The sequence below is a fragment of the Sarcophilus harrisii genome, chromosome 5, assembly GCF_902635505.1.
Source record: "Sarcophilus harrisii chromosome 5, mSarHar1.11, whole genome shotgun sequence".
Lineage (NCBI taxonomy): Eukaryota > Metazoa > Chordata > Mammalia > Dasyuromorphia > Dasyuridae > Sarcophilus > Sarcophilus harrisii.
This window is the reverse complement of record NC_045430.1, coordinates 287,586,662-287,604,437: the sequence shown is the minus strand read 5'-3', so window position 1 is coordinate 287,604,437 and position 17,776 is coordinate 287,586,662. Positions and strand designations below refer to the sequence as shown.

General features: G+C 47.0%; 1 protein-coding gene across 5 annotated transcripts in view; it reads right to left on the bottom strand.

Annotated features, from left to right (window-relative positions):
* Nucleotides 1-17,776, bottom strand: part of SGCE (sarcoglycan epsilon) — a 57,321-nt gene that overhangs the window by 9,055 nt on the left and 30,490 nt on the right. For all 5 annotated transcript variants that reach the window (XM_031940771.1, XM_031940770.1, XM_031940772.1 and 2 more), the window contains 5 exons: nucleotides 17,205-17,362; nucleotides 13,487-13,559; nucleotides 4,637-4,835; nucleotides 2,427-2,589; nucleotides 300-511 (listed from right to left, as the gene is read on the bottom strand). In XM_031940771.1, the coding sequence (XP_031796631.1) occupies nucleotides 300-511; nucleotides 2,427-2,589; nucleotides 4,637-4,835; nucleotides 13,487-13,559; nucleotides 17,205-17,362 (805 nt within the window). The remainder of the gene's footprint in view (nucleotides 1-299; nucleotides 512-2,426; nucleotides 2,590-4,636; nucleotides 4,836-13,486; nucleotides 13,560-17,204; nucleotides 17,363-17,776) is intronic.

The following is a 17,776-nucleotide window of genomic DNA, read 5'->3' as shown; positions in this document are numbered from 1 at the left end:
TCGGGACCACTCCCACGCGGCCACTGCCTTTCCGTCCACGCCCAAGTCAGAGCGGGAACATCCTTGGGCCCTAGCTGGCTCTGGAGGGGCTGTCTCGCTGCCTGGGACTGCGCAATGTGATCTGAATCCTAGGTGCACTGAGGAGGGTCTACGGTGAGGGGACACGGGTGAGAGGAAACCACGGTTTCCGCCGGTTTGGGGAGAAGTCTGCGGCCCGGGAGCTCCTCGGGAGCGGGAGCTGGCTGTGGTGAGTGGAGGAGCCGGCCCACTCTTCCCGAGCAGGAGGCCGGAGTACTCACACGCCTTCCCGGCGGCAGCACATGATGTAGGCAAGCACCAGAAAGAGCACCAGGGCCACGGCCGAGGGCACGGCCAGCGTGATGAGGAAGTCCGAGTAGTAATCTCTGCTCTTCAGCGAGTCTGGGGGAGGCCGGTACTCGCCCCCGTCAGGCAGGATGCCTTCCCCGCACACCACCTCCGGGTACGTGGACACCTGCTTGGTTTTGTCAACCTGCAGTGAGAGAAAAATGGTGACACCGGATTAGCCGCAGAGAGCCACGGGAGCCGCGGGCCAAGGGCTGGGCCGCGCTGTATCCTGGAGCCCGAGCACAACCAGCTGCACTCATGGGGAAATGGGAAAGGCTGTGCCCACAGGCACACAACTATAAGGGCTCTAAGCCCAGAGTCCTGCGCACTGGTTCGTCTGGCCACCACCAGCTCCCAGTTATCCAGAGACAGCAGACAAGGCAACCAGGAATCCCAGGAAAAGAGCCTCTGTCCACTTGTAGCAAGACCCGGAACTCTGGTGAGTCCCAGATGACAAAGAGAGGTGTCCACCTATGCCACAGAAGCATGTGGACCAGCACCAGCTTCCCCCTTCCCCCAGCTCTGACTGTGGGATTCCCAACCTGCAGCTGCAAGGGGCCAGCTCACCAGCGCGTGCCCCTTGGGCGTCCTCTCCACAAAGACGCTGGGCCCAGGCAGAAGGCCCCCAGAGAGCTCACTGTACACAAAGGATGCTCCCCCATGCTCCTGCTCCCCCAGAATTTAAGCCCTGATTTCCTTGGTCCCAGAGCCAGCACCATCCCTCGTATGATGGCCTCCAGGCACCCTAGCTAAAGATTTTCAGCTCAGAAAGAACTGGGGGCATTGAGTTTGAGGGACTGGGGCCAGGACTGACCAGATGAAAACACTGATGTGTCCCCCACATTTGTCACCCGCCTGAATGGGGGTTACTGGAAAATGGGGATTACTGGAATGGGACGTGAGGGAGCCGGCTCAGACTGTCACTGAGACTGCAAGCCGCCCCAGGGACGTCCCAAGGCAGCAAGCCCCTGTGGGAACCAGGTTTGAAGCCACTAAGACAGAAAGCTGCTGGACACCTTTAAATCCAATTCTTGGGAGGGCTCTTTTGTCTTGGTAGCTCCACTACCTGGCACAGTGCTGGGCACTCAGCAGACACTGGAGAAATGTGGGGATGTGGGATGACTGAACGCTCTGCTCCCATGGGGGAGGATTAGCCTTCTAGCCTTCTCGCTGGGCAGAATGGAAGCTTCCCAGGCCAGGGCAGCCTCTGCGCCGGTTTTTGCGGGCCCAGGACTTGGCATCCACAGGAAGCGCCTCCCAAATGGGCATCGGACTAACTTAACAGCGCAGGACTGTGAGCTTTTAGCTGGCGGGACTGTCAAGTTCGCAGAGATCACTCACTGGGAGGGCAGGGAAGCTCCCAGAGAGGGGAAGGGCATCCCACGGGGAGGAAACGGCAAAGCCAGGATTCCAGCCTCCAGGACTGGGCCTTGGGGTGAAGTAGCCCAAGTGGAACCTTCCCTCCCAGCGCAGCCCGACCTTCTCTGAAGGAAAAGCCAGGCCTCTCAGACATAAGCTGGTGCCCCAGCCAGGGGAGGAGCTGTCCTTAGTCCTCAAGGTCAGTGGGGAGTCCCACCTTCTCCAGGACTGTCCTTGCTCTCCCCGAAGCCCAGAGCCTCCCTCTGCTGCTTAGTTTACCCGGATTTTTCTTGTTTGTGCAGGAGGATTGGCTGGTTGCCCCAACTCACAGGAAGTTCCTTGAAAGCAGGAACTTTTCTGTGTTTCTGTGTCTCCACGGCTTAGCACAGTGCCTGGCATGCAGTAGGTGCCTAATATTTGTTAACCGACTGCCAGCATCTGCTTGAGAAGAGACAGGTTTCCAAGCAACCAAGAAGCATTTATTAGGGCCTATGTGCCCAGCACAAAGGAGGCAGCCTCTGCTCTCAAGAGACTTGGAGTCTCCAAGAAGGGTTTGTCCTCCAGCGAGGAATCGGGTCTGAGACTTGGCGCGATTGACAGAAATACGGGCAGCGGCAAATCTGTTGGGGCGATGCTGCCCCATCAAGCCTCCCCCTCACCCCCATGAGCCCTCACACCTTCAAAGTGGCAGAGATACTTACCAGGGAAATCTTGCACCAATCGATGTAAAACTGAGCTCGGAACTTTTTATCACAAGTTATAACCGGTTCCATTTCTTGGCTGCATCGCAGCTGATTCTGCGGGTTCTCCACTTCCCGCAAACAGGAGGAAAAGGGGACGTCGGCACCGACCATCACATAGACCCTGGAGAGAGAGAGGGAGAGAGAGACGGGGCTGGGGCGTGGGCTGGCTCTCAACCCAATGAGGGCACAACGAATCAGTCTCCAAGGCAGGTTTTCTCCTAAAATGAATGAGTGACAATCTGCTGGGTCCCTCAATGGAAGGTACTGACTGGCTAATGGAGGCAGGGGGGAGGGGGACCTTAGGAGAGCACCTTGCTAAGATGTCATCCTGCAGATGTACCGCCTCGTGGAGGTGGAGTGAGGGAGATGAGTGTGTGAGTGTGTGTGTGAGTATGTGTGTGTGAGAGAGAGACAGAGACAGATCAAGAAATTATATGTGTGTGAGACAGAGAGAAAAACAGACTGTGTGTGTGTGTGTGTGTGTGTGTGTGTGTGTGTGTGTGTGTTTATGTGTGAGAGACAGAGACAGAGAAATACAGAGATATAGAGACAGTAGAGACAGGAGGAGAGAGATATAAAGAGAGAAACAGAGATAGAGAGAGGGAGAGAGATAGGACTAGGGTGTGGGCTGGCTCTCAACCCAATGAGGGCAAAACAAATCAGTCTCCAAAGCAGGTTTTCTCCTAAAATGAATGAGTGACAATCCACTGGGACGCTCAGTGGAAGGTACTGACTGGCTAATGGTGGGGGGGTTCAGGAGAGTCCCTTGCTGAGATATCATCCTGCGGATGTGCCGCCTCGTGGGGGTGGAGTGAGAGAGATGAGTGTGTGAGTGTGTGTGTGAGAGAAAGAGAGACAGACAGACCAAGAAATTGTATGTGAGAGAGAAACACATGTGTGAGAGACTGTGTGTGAGTGTGTGAGAGAGAGAGACAGACAGACAGACAGACATTCAGAGACAGACAGAAACAAAGACAGAGACAGAGACAGGAGGCGAGAGAAACAAAGAGAGAGGGGGGGAGACTGAGACACACACACAGAGACACCCAGTCAGTGGATCCCCTTTTGTCCCCAAGCTGACATGAAAGCAAACATCCTTGGGAAGTGGACTCTGAAGCAGAGTGGCCAGCAAACCTGTGAGAGGCCGCTCCAGCTTGGCAGAGGGTGCTCAGAGGAGGGCAGAGCCACTGGCTTTGCATGTCCTTCCTCAAACTTCAGTCCTGTGTGCTAGGAGCCATGTTGGTGAAGGGCCTTGGAGAAGCAAGTTTCAGCTCCACAACTGGATAAACACCCTGCTGAGGAGAGCTTTCCCAAAGTGGAGCCGGCTCCCCTCGGCAGAGGATGGACAATCCTGGGTCCTCCCCAGTCCCTTCCTTCCATCCCTAGCCCTCAGCTCAGCACAAGCCATTAGTCAATCAATGACTGGAGAATTGGATTTTGGACAACCTGCAACATGGGCACAGAACCCAGAAAGTCGGCCCGTCCAGGAGTTGATGTCTCCTGTGGGGGACGTGTGATTTCATGCTGGGAGTGCATGTAACACAAACTATTGATTGCGGGAGGAGTACAGACTTGCCAAGTGGAAATGGAAATCAGTTAAATGGATGCAGGACTGGCCAAATGACCAAGCACAAAGGATGGAGAGTTTCTGTTCCCTGGCAACACGAAGGCCCGCAATGGAGCACCCCAGGGGGTCTGGGCTTGGCTTTATGCTCTTTACCACTTTTATCAACAACTCAGACAAAGACACAGGCAGTGAGTTCCTCAGATGTATGGAGGACGAACTACCTAACCCGTGGAATAAAGGCTTCAGAGATCACGACAGGCCGAGATGCTGGTTCAGATCTAAGTGACTTGCCCCCCCCCCAACAAATGCAGCCCCTTCCTAGCCAGGGAGTAGAGGGTAAGCCAACAGTTCTGATGGCATGGCAAGACAAGAATTCTGCAGATAGGGGGACTGGAAGATAAAAGATGGCGATTCTCCATCACCCCCCTTTTCAGCGTGGAAAACTGTTATTATTGTTACATCTGATAGAGGATTTTTTGACCTTACTAAAGAGTTTTGGGAAACAGCTTTTATTTAGGATAAAGTGGGTGAGAATGCTGAAAACCAGGTCGGCCATTTTGAAATCCACACGCCGCCGCAGGAAAACGTGGTCTTTGCTTACCCTTCTTTCATATCGTTAATCGGGAGGGGGACGCGTCCTCCGCGGTCCAGGGCTGACGTGATGTTAATGGCGTTCAGACGCTCTGGCTGCCAGACATTCTTCACTGCCCCGAGAAAATCTCCGAGAACCTCGCTGGCCAGCATCTCCTCCACATTCATATTCTTTATGAAGAATTCTGCTTGATAGGGTAACGGGAAATCTAGTTTTTGAGGAGAAAAATGTACATGTCGGACTTGATAATTTACAGAAACCCAATGAACACACCGAGAGTGGTAGCACTGTTGCCATGGAAACAGGATCCCGGCTCAAAGCAGCTCGGCAGCTTACACAGAAAAGACGCAGTGGCTGAAAGTCAGTCCCTCTGCCCCCGGGAGGAATGGCCGATCACTGCTCTAGTCCATCGGGGTTTTTCTGAACCCTTTCCCCATTACCCAGTGTCCTAAGCATCCCCCCTCCCCAGGTGTGTGTCATCTGCAAATGGGAGGAACATGACATCCAAGATAAAACTGCCCAAAAGCACAGGACCCCACCCAGACCTGTGTGTGTGTGTGTGTGTGTGTGTGTGTGTGTGTGTGTGTGTGTATGCAACTCCTTCCAAACAGATACCACATTATGGCCAGCCACCCTTTGGGTCCACTCATTCAACTAGTTCTGAATATTAATTGTGTGGCCAGCTAACTCAGTCCTCTTAATCATAAGATCAGCATGAAATACTCTGTCAAACGACCACATTGCCCTCGGCCATTCTGGCAAAGCAGATCTATCTAGTGTGTGGGGTTGAGAGCCAGGGAGACTCCTCTTCCCGAGGTCAGATCCAGCCTCAAACGCTGCCCATCTGTGTGACCCTGGCCACTTCACCTGTCTGCCTCAGTTCTCTCGTCTGTAAAATGAGCTGCAGAAGGAAATGGCAAATCCCTCCAATATCTTTGTTAAAAATATCCCAAATTGTTTTACAAAGAGTTGGACATATCCACAGTCCCAATAAAAATGGAAATAAGCTTGGACTAACACATCCCCTTCTTGCTGAAGCCATCATGGCCCACAGTAATGACTGCTTCCCTTTCTGGATGTGCAGCGACCATCCCGTCAATAATCCATTTTAGGAGTTTTCAGGGATGGAAGCCAGCCTCCCTAGTCTAGGCTGGAATGGCTCCCTCTTCTTCCTCCACTCTAGGAGGTCAGCCCCCACCCCTGCCTGCTCTTTCAGACCCTAGGATGAAGGTCACTTGGGTCATACAGATAGATCTTGCCCCCGGCAGCCAAGGACTCTTACTAGCCCTTGACTGATCTGGGGATCAAGACCCTTTCCAGTTCAAAAATCATTCATCTCATCAGAAAAAGTTGGGCAGTGCTTTCTTTGATTTGTTCTCCTTCCCCCAATAGCTCTACTAACTCCCACCCCCACCACCTTGGCTTGCCTCATTTTGCTCCCTAACCTCAGCTCAATTGGAGCATTAGCCCACTTGGCTCCCCTCCAATTGTGGAGACATGTCCCTGTGTTTATAAGAGCATTTGATTGGCTCCTGTTACTCAATGGTCAGAAAACCAAATCTGGGGTCCAGGGCTCCAGAGCCATTCCACCATGTATCCTACCTTTACTACCAGAAACTGGGGGCTGGGCTCCACCATAGCCCTTTAGGGGACAGAGAAAGGGAAGATTTCAGCCACTCCTTCAGCACCATTTTGGGCCTCAAATCCTTGAAACTGTAAAAGGCAGCTTGGACCCAACATTCTTTTCTCAATAAGGAGCCTGTGGGAAACAGCTCTCAATTTCAGTTTCTCTCCCGCAAATGGTTAAAAAAGCAGCCTTTCCACAAGGACGCCGCCTGTTAGTCCTTCCACATTATGGCTAAAGAAGCACCTTTAGAGACATCCAAGGCTTCCCTTTGGGGAATAATTTGTTTTTATTCATGGGGAATATTGCCCTCCTTGAGAAGCACAAGGGAGAAGAGGAACAGGAAGGAGCGCCAGTGTCTGGACACTTGGTTCCTTCAGAAACCTTTGGCCATCAGCCAGACCACTGGTTATCTGGAAAATACAACCAACTGGGGCTACCTGTAGTAACAGGCACCTTTTCAGCAGCTGATCCCCAGAACGTGGTGGCCTCCTGCAACCTCGAGGGTCTCAGGCTCATGCCTTTCCCCCAGATCCCACACTGGGGAGCCCCAACTAGGGGATCCTTTGGATCTGTTTGGAAGGAGCCTTTGGAAATGGCCCGGCACTAGGGCATTTCCCAAACCCCTCTGCTGTTTATGCCCTGGCTTGCAAACTGCGCTTTCTCTTTCACTCTGTCCTATAACATTACTTCACATGGAAAAGGGGCTATATTGGGGTTCACAGCTGGGCTCACCCCTCTCTGCCTGAGCGCCCTGGGGCTGATCCCAGCACTTACTGCTACAAAGCATTTCCTTAAGGCCGTTTGAAGCCCAGCGGTCCACCCCCCTGCACTCGCTAGCCAGTCTCCATTTTGTTTTCTCCCATTTGGAGAATCATTGTTCACCCTCCCCAGTTCCTGCTTTGTTCACAGTGAAAACAAGAATCTGCTGCAAAGAAGGGCGTGGGGGCAGAGGCACGGAGCGGTCGGCGGCCGTTGCCATGGCCACAGCCTCTTGAGTGGCTCTGCTCGGTAGCTTTCACAGGAGAAGGGGCCTCTGAGAAAAGCAGAGGAAAAATACCATCAGGAAAATGTCGGCAGCCTGGTCACGGGGCAAGGGGACAAGGAGGAGGACAAGATGGCCGCCATCCCAGCAGGGCGGCTCTCAAGAGAAAGGCCAACAGGCCAGCTGGATCCCTGGGCAAAGTGTGGGAGGGGAGAGATGGAGATGTGGGGCACTGTGCAGGGACCCCCAAAAGCCAGAGAGATGGAGACCCCCCAAAGGCCAGAGACATGGAGATGTGCTGTGTTATGGGGGACCACCCCAAAGGCAGGGGAGATGGAGATGTGGGACACTGTGCGGGGACCAACAAAAGCCAGAGAGATGGAGACCCCCCCCCAAAGGCCAGAGAGATGGAGATGTGCTGTGTTATGGGGGGACCATCCAAAAGGCAGGAGAGATGGAGATGTGGGACACTGTGTAGAGACCCCCAAAGGCCTGAGAGCTGCAGCCCCCCCCCAAAGGCAGAAGATATGGAAGAATGCTACATTATTGGGAGACCTAAAAGCAGGAGAGATAGAGTGCTGAGGGACCACCCCAAGAGGCTGGAGAGATGGAGGTGTGTTATGCTATGGGGGACTCCTCAAAGGCTAGAAAGAGGGAGATGTGGAGTAGACCCCCAAAAGTAGAAGAAATGGAGGTATAGAGTATACAGGGACCTCAAAGGCCGTAAGGATGGAAGTGTGCTGTGTTGTGGGGGTTCCTACAAACAGATGAGACTTCAGGGACATTTGAGCATATTTTTTAAGACAATTTCTCTTCCCACAAATCTTCAAATTCACTTTCACATCCATTGGGATAAAAATTCAGCTCCATGGTCGAGCCTGTTGCAGGACTCAGGAGCTGAGTCCCCGGGAGCCATCAATCAGCCACTTCCCCCGCAGTCTTCCTAGGTAATCAATCAGCCCCTCTGCAGCATAAAACCAGCCAATGCGGTGACACCTCTGGCAAGCCTAGGGCAGGGCCGTGGGCGCCAGGAACCTGCTGCAGGGATGCTGGCCGGCTCTAACAGTATTCTTCCATTAGGCAGCTTCCTTCCTTGTGCATCCCTAGCACAGGGCCTGCACACCGTAGGTGCTTAACAAATGCTTGTTTTCTGATGAGAGACTGCCTGGTGAGGCTGGTTTGGATCTGGGATCCCTGTAACCACTGAGAGCTCATGAGAATTCTCCCAGATTGCTATCCCGAGAGGCAGCCCCAGGCTCCAGGGTCAGCTCCCAGCAGAAGCACCAGGCCAGAAAGCCCCGGCCCACTGAGAGCCTCGGCCGCTGGGAGCTCTGTCCCACCAACACAGACAAAGGCAGCTTGAGAACGTGCCTGCCTCTGGCCCATAAGGCAAAGAGGGGCAACTCCATTAGGAAAAGGGGTTTCTGTCACCCTGTCCCAAGTCAGTGAGGAGGGTTTCCCTCCACTTCAAAATAATGTTGACATTGATAGTTCTGGGGGGGGGAGGGGGTTGGTCCCTTCCCAATCAGGTGCTCGAGCCAAATGGCAGAGCTGGCATTTAGGGAGTTAAAGCGGCAGAGGAAGGTGGCCATTTCAGAGCAGGGGGACGGGGTTCTGCTAATCACCTTTCGTCCCTCCTTAGCATCTTCATAAAGATCCCTATCCTTGCTCCAGAGGTGGACATTATTTCTGACTATAAAAATTTTCAAGAATAGTGCCATGTCTTTAAGTATCGGAGGCCTCGGGGGAAAGAAACAATGAGTCTGAACCCAAAATAGGGGCAAGGAAAGTGGACCCTGAAATTCCACAAGGTTCTTGTCCTTGGTTTTCACAGATCCCCCAAAAGATATCATGGCGCATCCTGGGAAAACAATTAGCATCTGAGAACACAGCCATTTTAAGATGACATTTTCTGATATTTACTTAATGGCAAACTATCAGCAAGCAAATGGTGACCTAAGTGGCTCTTGTTGCTCCATTTATTTATTTTGCCACATTCTGAATTCCCAGTCTCCCCAGAGCTCTTCTCCCAACCCCCAAAGGCCACCACTAGACAGGGACTTCTATGTGGACATCACAAACTGCCACAGACCAGTTCTCTCTGGAGATGAGAGAACCTTCCCTCATTAGATCCTCTGCAGCTGATTCCTGAGAACAGTGGAGTCCTTCAGTCAGTGTTGCTGTCACTGTATACAGCATTCTCTTAGTTCTGCTCTTTTCATGGTTCTTTGTCTCTTTCCATGTTTTTCTAAGATCATGGGAGCTCATCATTTTTTAAAGCACAGTAGTGTTCCATCACAATTATATACCACAACTTCCTCAGCCATTCCCCAGTTGATGGGCATCAGTCACCTCAATTTCTAGTTCTTTGCCACCACAAAGAGAGCTGCTAGAAACCTTTTAGAACATGTAGATTCTTCTCCTTTTCCCCTGATCATCTTTGGAAATAGAGCTGGTAGTAATAGTGCTGGGTCAAAGAGCTCAGGAAGTTTTATAACTTTGGGGGTAAAATTATTCCAGAGAACTTTCCTGATGGAATTAGTATCCCACTTTTCCACATCCCCTCCAACATTTTCATTTTCCCTTTTAATTGTTTTAGCCAATCTGATGGGTGTGAAATGGTATCTCAAAGTTGTTTTAATCTGCCTTTCTTTAATCGATATTAATCTAGAGTACATTTCCCTATGTCTATATGTAGCTTTGATTTTTTTCCCCTTTGACCATTTATCAATTGAGGAATAATTCAGCGATATATATAAATCTGGCTCAGTTCTCTGTATATTTGAGATATGAGGCCTTCACCCAAGAAACTGGTCATAAATTACACTCCTGAATTTTCTGCTTTTTCTGGTTACGTTGGTTTTATTTGGGCAAAACCTGTTTAACAGAATGTAATCAAAATGATCTATTTTATGTCCCACAATATATTCTACATCTTCTTTATTCATAAATTCTCCTATCTATAAATCTAATAGATAATATAGTTTACTATTAACCAACTTATTTTACCTCTCTTTACATAAGGGGTGGAAAAGGTACATCCCAGAAGCCCTTTTAAGACCCTCAAAAGCCTTTTCTAAGGCTGAAAGCCACTGCTTGAGTTCTTTAAGTTGACAATTTTTGCATAGTCCATGAATGATGTTATAAAGATCCAAACGGCCCTTGGCAGAAAAAAGGTTTCACACCTCTGCTTTATATCTAAGTCATATACCCATTTTCATCTTATCTTGGTAAATAATGTAAGAAAATTAATCAATATCTAATTTCTGCCAGACTGCTTTCCAGTTTTCCCAGAACTGCATTTATTTACCAAATAGTGAATTTTTATCCCCATAGCTTAGGTTTTTGTGTTTATTAAACATCAAGTGAATTCTTTACTGTTAAATATTATATGTCTACTCTGTCCCACTGATATACTTTTCTATTTCTTAACCAATACCAAATAGTTTTGATAATTATTGCTTTAAAATATAGTTTGACCTGTTACTGATAAACCTTCTACCTTTTTTTTCATGAATTCCTTTACTATTTTTGGCCTTTTGTTCTTCCAGATGAATTTTATTATTTTTTCTAGCTCAACAAAATATTTTTGGTAGTTTAATTGGGATGGCACTGAATAAATAGATCAGTTGAGGTAGTATTATCATTTTTATTTTATCTGCCCATCTATGGAGAAGTTAATATTTCTCCAATAACTTAAATCTCACTTTAGTTTTTTTCATTATTATTTTATAATTATGTTCATATAGTTCCTGGGTTTGTCTTTCCATAGGTAGACTCCCAGGCATTTTGTATTGTCCACAGTTATCATAAATTCCTTACTATCTCTTCTTGCAAGGATTTGTTGGTGATATATAGAAATGCTGATGATTTAAGTGGATTTTGTTTTATATGTTGCTACTTTGCTAAAATTATTGTTTTAATTAACTTTTTAGTTGAATTTCAAGGATTTTCCAAATATATCATTATGTCATCTGCAAAAGCAGATAGTTTTATTACCCCCTGAACATTCTAATTCCTTTGATTTCTTTTGCTTTGTTTTTTTTTTTTTTTTCTATTATTAGAATTTCTAGTAATGAATGATATTGGTGATCAGGGCATTCCTGATCTTACTGGAAAGGCTTTTCTTGCTTATTATACTCATATGTTTGCTCATAGCTTGAGATATATGCTTCTCATCAATTTAAGGAAAATACATTTATACCTATGCTTTGAAGAATTTTTCATAGGAATCAGTGCTGTGTTTTGTTAAAAGCTTTTTCTGCATCTATTGAGATATTCATATGATTTTTGTTACTTTTGTTACTATCATAATCAATGAAGTTAATAGTTTTCCTTATGGTAAACTATCCCTGCATTCCTTACATAAGTCCTACTTGGTCACAATGCATAATCTTTGTGATATATTGTCATAATCTCCTTACTAGTACTTTGTTTAAGATTTTTGCACCAACATTCATAATGAAATTGGAGTGTAATGGTTTTTCTGTTTTTGTTCTTCTTAGTTTATTTGTTTCATAAAAGAAGTTTGTTCGGATTCTTTCTTTGCCTATTATTATTACAAAAATTTTTTTTAAATTTATAATGGGAATTAATTGATTTTTAAATGTTTGGTAGACTTTGCTTGCAAATTCATCTGGTCCTGATATTAGAAACTTACTGATGGTCTATTCAACTTCTTTTTCTAAAATAGGTTTATCTAAATATCCTATTTCCTTTCTTATTAATTTAGGCAGTTTGTTTTTGCAAGTATTCTACTTGACTTAGATTGTGAAATTTATTATCATACAGGTGGACAAAATAACTCCTAATAATTACTTTAATTTTATCTTCTTTAATAATATATTAATTATGAAAAAAAAAGAGCCACTTCCCAATTGACAAAGGTTCAAGAGATATAAACTATGCCCACGGGGCTATAGAGTCATGAATATCCTTTGACCTAACAACACTACTAGGTATGAATCTCTAAAGAGTAATGTGTTCACTTTTTACATTTCCAATGCTTGCAATTTGATTTTCTCTCTTTAAAAAAAAAATCATATTAACCAATGGTTTATCTATTTTGTTGGTTGTTTCATAAAACCAGTTCCTAGTTTTATTTATTAATTCAATGGTTTTCTCATATTTTGTTTTATTAATCTTACTTTTAGTATTCAGGATTTCCAATCTGGGGCTTATTTGGAGATTTTTAATTTGTTCTTTTTCTAGTTCTTTCAACTGCGTACCCAATTCATTGATCTGCTTTTTCTCTGTTTTGTTGATCTAAGATAAAAATTTTCCTCTGATGACCTTTTTGCTGCCTCCTATAAGCTTTGGTATATTGTCTCATCATTCTCTTTAATAAAACTAGTTACTTGTTCTTTAACCTACTTATTCTTTAAGACTAGGTTATTTTTTCCAATTAATTTTTAATCTGTGTTTCCTTTATTAAATATAATTTTGTCTGAAAATGATGGACTTAATATTTCTATATTTAACTATAAGTTTTTAATTCCCTAATATATGGCACAATTCCCTAATATATGGTCAGTTTTTTAAAGGTATCATTTGCCACTGAGAAAAAAAGTAAACTCCTTTCTGTGCCCATTCAATTCTCTCCATAAGTCTAATATATCAAACTTATCTAAATTCTAGTCATCTTCCTGACTTTTTTCTTATTTATTTTTTGGTTAGATGTATCTAGTTCTGAGAAGAAAAACCCACTATTAGGGTTTAACTATCTATTTCCACCTGTAATTTATTTAGCTTTTCCTTTAAAAGTGTGGATGCTATAACATTTGGAGGCATGTAGATTTGGTAATGATATGATTTTATTAGCTAGAGCACCTTTTAACATAATATAGTTTTTCTGCTTATCTCTTTTAATTAAATCTATTTTAGTTTTAACTTTGTCTGAGGCGTTTTTGTTTTTTAACCCAAGAATCTCATTTCAGGATTCTGTAGTTTAGGGCCTGTGATCCTCTCCTTTTACAAGGAGACAAAATGAGGCTCAGAGAGAGTGGAACTGACTTGTCCAGAGTCACACAGGTAGTTGACAGTAAGTAGGATTAAATGGGGGAGGAAGGTCCCACATAGAAAACCCTATGGAAGTCCCTCAGTTTATAGATCAGAAATAAAATATTTCAGGAAAGTTTCAACAACATTTCTTCCTGCTGTTTGAACCTGGCTATGGTTTGGCTAAGTCCCCTTTCAGCATGCACATCCAGGCCCCTACCCTGCTCCAAAGTCACTCTGATGTCAGACATACCTTCTGCCGACATGATGTTGATGACCAAGTTGTGCCGTGCTGTCTCGAAGGTGCGCCTGTTATAGGCTGTTATCTAGAAGGAGGAAAAAAGGGGTGAGCTGATCTGAAAATACAAATGCCCTTCAGCTGGCATTTGTCATTCACCTTCACAAGGACAAAGCAAGCTTTCTTTAGCCTCCCAGAGTAAGTGTAGTTGCAGTTGGACAATAATGAACTAAGCTGGTTTAATACTACAGATGCCACTCCTCAGTTCCCCTTGTACCCTCCATACATCAGGCTCTCTGCCTTTGCCAGTACTGATCTCTTCCTCCTGTCCAACTTCCAGCCCAATTCATCATCCATCTGTCCTGTGCCTCCCGGACCTACAGACAATCTCTACGATGTCTCATGCAAATGCAGGTTGAAATCTTGGCCCATGAGCCAAGTAAATAGCAACTGTTTCTGTTCTGTCCAGAAACTTTAAGGATCTTTCCCACTCAGATTGATTTTTTTAAGTTAGCAAAGTAAACATTTTTGGGCCCCATTTTTTTTTACCAAGCCTTAAATCACTGAATCAGACAAACTGAAACTTGGGAAAGACTTTCCTGAAAAAAATTGAGGTTTCCCCCTGCATCCGAAGCTGGTCACTTTCCACAGTCCTGTCTCACTTAAGTCCAACTCACTTGTGAGCTTCTTGATGTCACTGCTCCTCTTCAAGAATGAAGAACCAATAACAAGGAAATCTGAATGTCAGACTAGCTTTGTCCATCTGGCCTTTCCTGTGAAACTTTTAACAGTGATTACGGATCACTGCCAGGAGGCCCTGCGCTCTGCTGGGAACCGAGGCAACCAAGCCTGTGTCATCTCTAAACGGGGATAACAGAAGGACCCCTCCAACCCCCAGACTCTGCTCTGCGTCTCCTCCATTGCAGCGGTGACACCTTGGGTAAGCAGATACCTCCCTGCCTTCAGAGGGCCATTGGACAAGGATATCTTTGCTGCTGGGGCTTTCAATGAATTGTGCAAGATTTTGATGTAACTTGGAAGATGCCTTGAGAGCACTATTTTGTTCCACTGAATCCATTGCTTGACCTGTTCTCTCCCTTTTTTCGGTCTGTTCTAGGAGGGTAAAGATATAGCTGTCATTAACTCCCGCCACACTCCTCAAATACACTCAAGAACACACACTCAAGTACACTCCGATATGAATGATGATTCCTAAATGCCAGGGCAGATTTCTCAGTCACCTTTAGGCTTATAAATAAGATTCGAGACCTTGCCACCCCTTTGGTAATTTTCCCTCTTTCTGACACCTTTTATTCCAATCCCTCAGCACGCTCTCCACCGTGCCTTTTCTGGCACAAATCTCTAGAAAGATGTGGCCCAATCTGGCAACTTTGGGGTACCATTCCTCTGACACCTCCCCTGTCAGCACAAAAGGCCAGCCCGTTCCACATGGGTCCCACATGGGAAGATCCACTGTCCTCAATGAGGCAAACTATTTCCACCTCCGTTTTGGGGTAGATCTTTTCCAGTTTTCTTTGGATTGTCATCTTTCTTCAATCTTCATTCTTGAATGCTTGACTTTTAACTAAATTAGAGTAAAGTGCTTGGCTTTGTTCTCTCAGCTTTATGAGACAAAGGCCGGCGTCCATCTTTGTAAGATGGGACCAGTGGGACCAACGCCTTTTACTCTAACCTGGAGGTGTCAGGCAAAACTCCCAAGTGCAGCTGAGCCAGATCAAATATAATGGGAAGATGTTCAACAATAAATAAAAACAGCCTGGAAAAAGCTCATTTGTGGTTTTTAAGTCACTGGGCAGCCTGAATGGCTCCCCCCACTCTCCAGGCTGCCCTGTCTCTGGCCTCCACCTGACTGAGGGGCTTTGGGAGCCTTCTGGTGGCAGGGGTAGCCATATGCAATCAGGATCAGCAGTGCTGATGCCCACTTGCCCTTTCTCACTGCTAATCACTCATCTAGACTTCTAGGACTGAGTGGATTCAACTGCCCCCACTTCCACTTTCCTCATCATCCTTTCAGTTTGCTTTTTAATTCTGTCCTTTGCCCTGACAGCCCTGACAGTGAGATCAGCCCTCTTTGCTGATCTGACCATGGGGTCCCTTCCGTGCCAATGACCAGAATCCATCCCACTTTTTGTGCTCCTTTGGTATTTCTGGGGTCCGAGGCCTCCTTTTTCAGTCCCTTCCCCAAAACCTGACTGCACACGCTGGCAGGAGACAGTGTGGTGCAGTGGGGAGGTCAGGGTGTCTGGAGGGAGGGGACCTGGGTCAAAGCTGGGTTTGGCTGCTTGCTGTCTCTGTGATCTTGAGCAGCTGTCGGGGGTCTCGGGTCTTTTGCTCACTTGGGAGCTTCCTAAACCAGTGAATTAATGGAAGATTTGGGGGGCACTCCAAGATGTGTGTTTGCTGAGTGGAGGTGGGAGATAGGCAAGAAGCTGTGACGTAGATGGGAAAGGGGGTGGAGATCTGGGGCTCAGGACTCACTGGGTGACTCAGAAGGGCCGAGATGACCACAGCAGAGAACTCCAGCCCTTTCCCCTCCCTGGCAGTCAGCTCTGCTGAAGAAATCTGGGGGAGCTCTCAGCCTGTCCAATCGGCGCTTTGGGGTTTTTTTTTTACCTCAGCCCTCTTTTATTGGCTGGGCTGAATGGGAGTGGGAAAGGAGGAGTCTGCACTGCAGATCTTTGTCTGGAAGCTTCTGGCTGACTGGCTGCGGCATTTAGTTAGCTGTCACAGCGTCCTGTGACAGGGCCTTTCCCCCAGGATGAGCCAAGCTACAGGGTGGGGACTGAGACGTGGGGATGGGAGGGGGGAGCAGAATCCAGGTTCTATCTCAACAAGTCTTTGGGGGCCACTGAGTCCATGGGCTTAGGAAGGAGGGGAGCTGCTCACAGGCAGCCACAGCGACATCAGGTGGCCATACAAAGTACAGCATTTCCTCAGAAGGTTAATTGGTTGACTAATTAATTCCAGGACAGCTTGCTGCTCTCGGTAATATTCAAAAGTAGAGGAAGGAGCCAGAAATGTATGGGGATTGCCTGGAAGCTGCCAGAGCCTAGCCAGCTGCCACAGGGCAAGTAGCCGCAGTGGCTAAAGGTTACCAGACAGCTTGTTCGCAAGGAACGTTTACTTCAGTGAGGGAGGGAGAAAGGTACGGCTCAGCAAAGATCAAAGATGCTAGAATGAGACAAGGAAGTCTTGGGCATGGGTTGCGGGAATTCTGAGCCTCCTTCCCCAAGCTTAGATTGCAAAAGGCTTCCTGGAGAAGGAGCCTCCCGGCTGTGAGCCCCAGAGGGGATGTCAAAGGAACCTTCAAGGCCATGTAGGTGCAGACATCACAATGGCTTTTATTTTCATTTACTTCTGTATTTTTGAGGCACTTATGACTTTCCGAGGGTCATATAACTAGTAAATGTCTAGTATCAAAATTTAGATTTGCACTCAGGTCCTCCTGACTCCAGGACTGGTGCTCTACCCACTGAGCTACCTAACTGCCCTGTTACTTTTCTTTTTGAAAATTGAGCTTGGTCTTTCCCCTGGTTGTAAGAAAAGAATGCGATTTTCCTATAACCATCTGACACTGAGAACAGAAGCAGAGAATGTTTTCCTACCAAGTCTTTCCAGACACCATCTCCCTAAAAAGGGGAGCAACCACAGAGCCTCAGTCTCACCCCGCCTGGTCTCAAGTCCCCAAGGGGCCCGGGCAGGCCGAGGATACCTCAATAATGGTTGGTTTCCCCACGTTTTCGGCCGTCGGTGAGCCATAGAGCACGCCGTCACTGTAGGGTGTCCTCTGAATGTAGCGGAGCCAGCCAGGTCTGTCCGGGTAGCCCATCAAGTTTGTGTTAAATGTAATGGGGTCGTTACTTATCTCCCCTAGGCAAGAAACAGGTTATTAAGGAAAACCTGCACGATAGCCATTGTCCCCAGTCGCACTTGCTTGCATTTCTGAAAATATTTCTGTCTTCCTTGCTTTTAGGAGAATATCAGATATGCTAAGATAATAAGGCCCGGGGTCCCTTCCAGATGCCAGAAAAGTCTGGAGGGCAAAGGCTCACTGAAGGTTGCTCTGACTTGCTGAAAAGCAGATGGCTCTTTCACCAAGTCCCCTGGGAAGACCCTGTTTCCCTGCTTGGGAAAGGAACAGAAAGGTGACGGGTCTAACCCTCATGAGTGGACCTTAGAGAGGTGGGTACCTGGCACACAAGAAGTACTTAACAAATGCTTGGGGTCTGACTGTTTGGGGCCCCCTACATTTCAGAAACAAACAACAACTGGAGCAGAGACCAA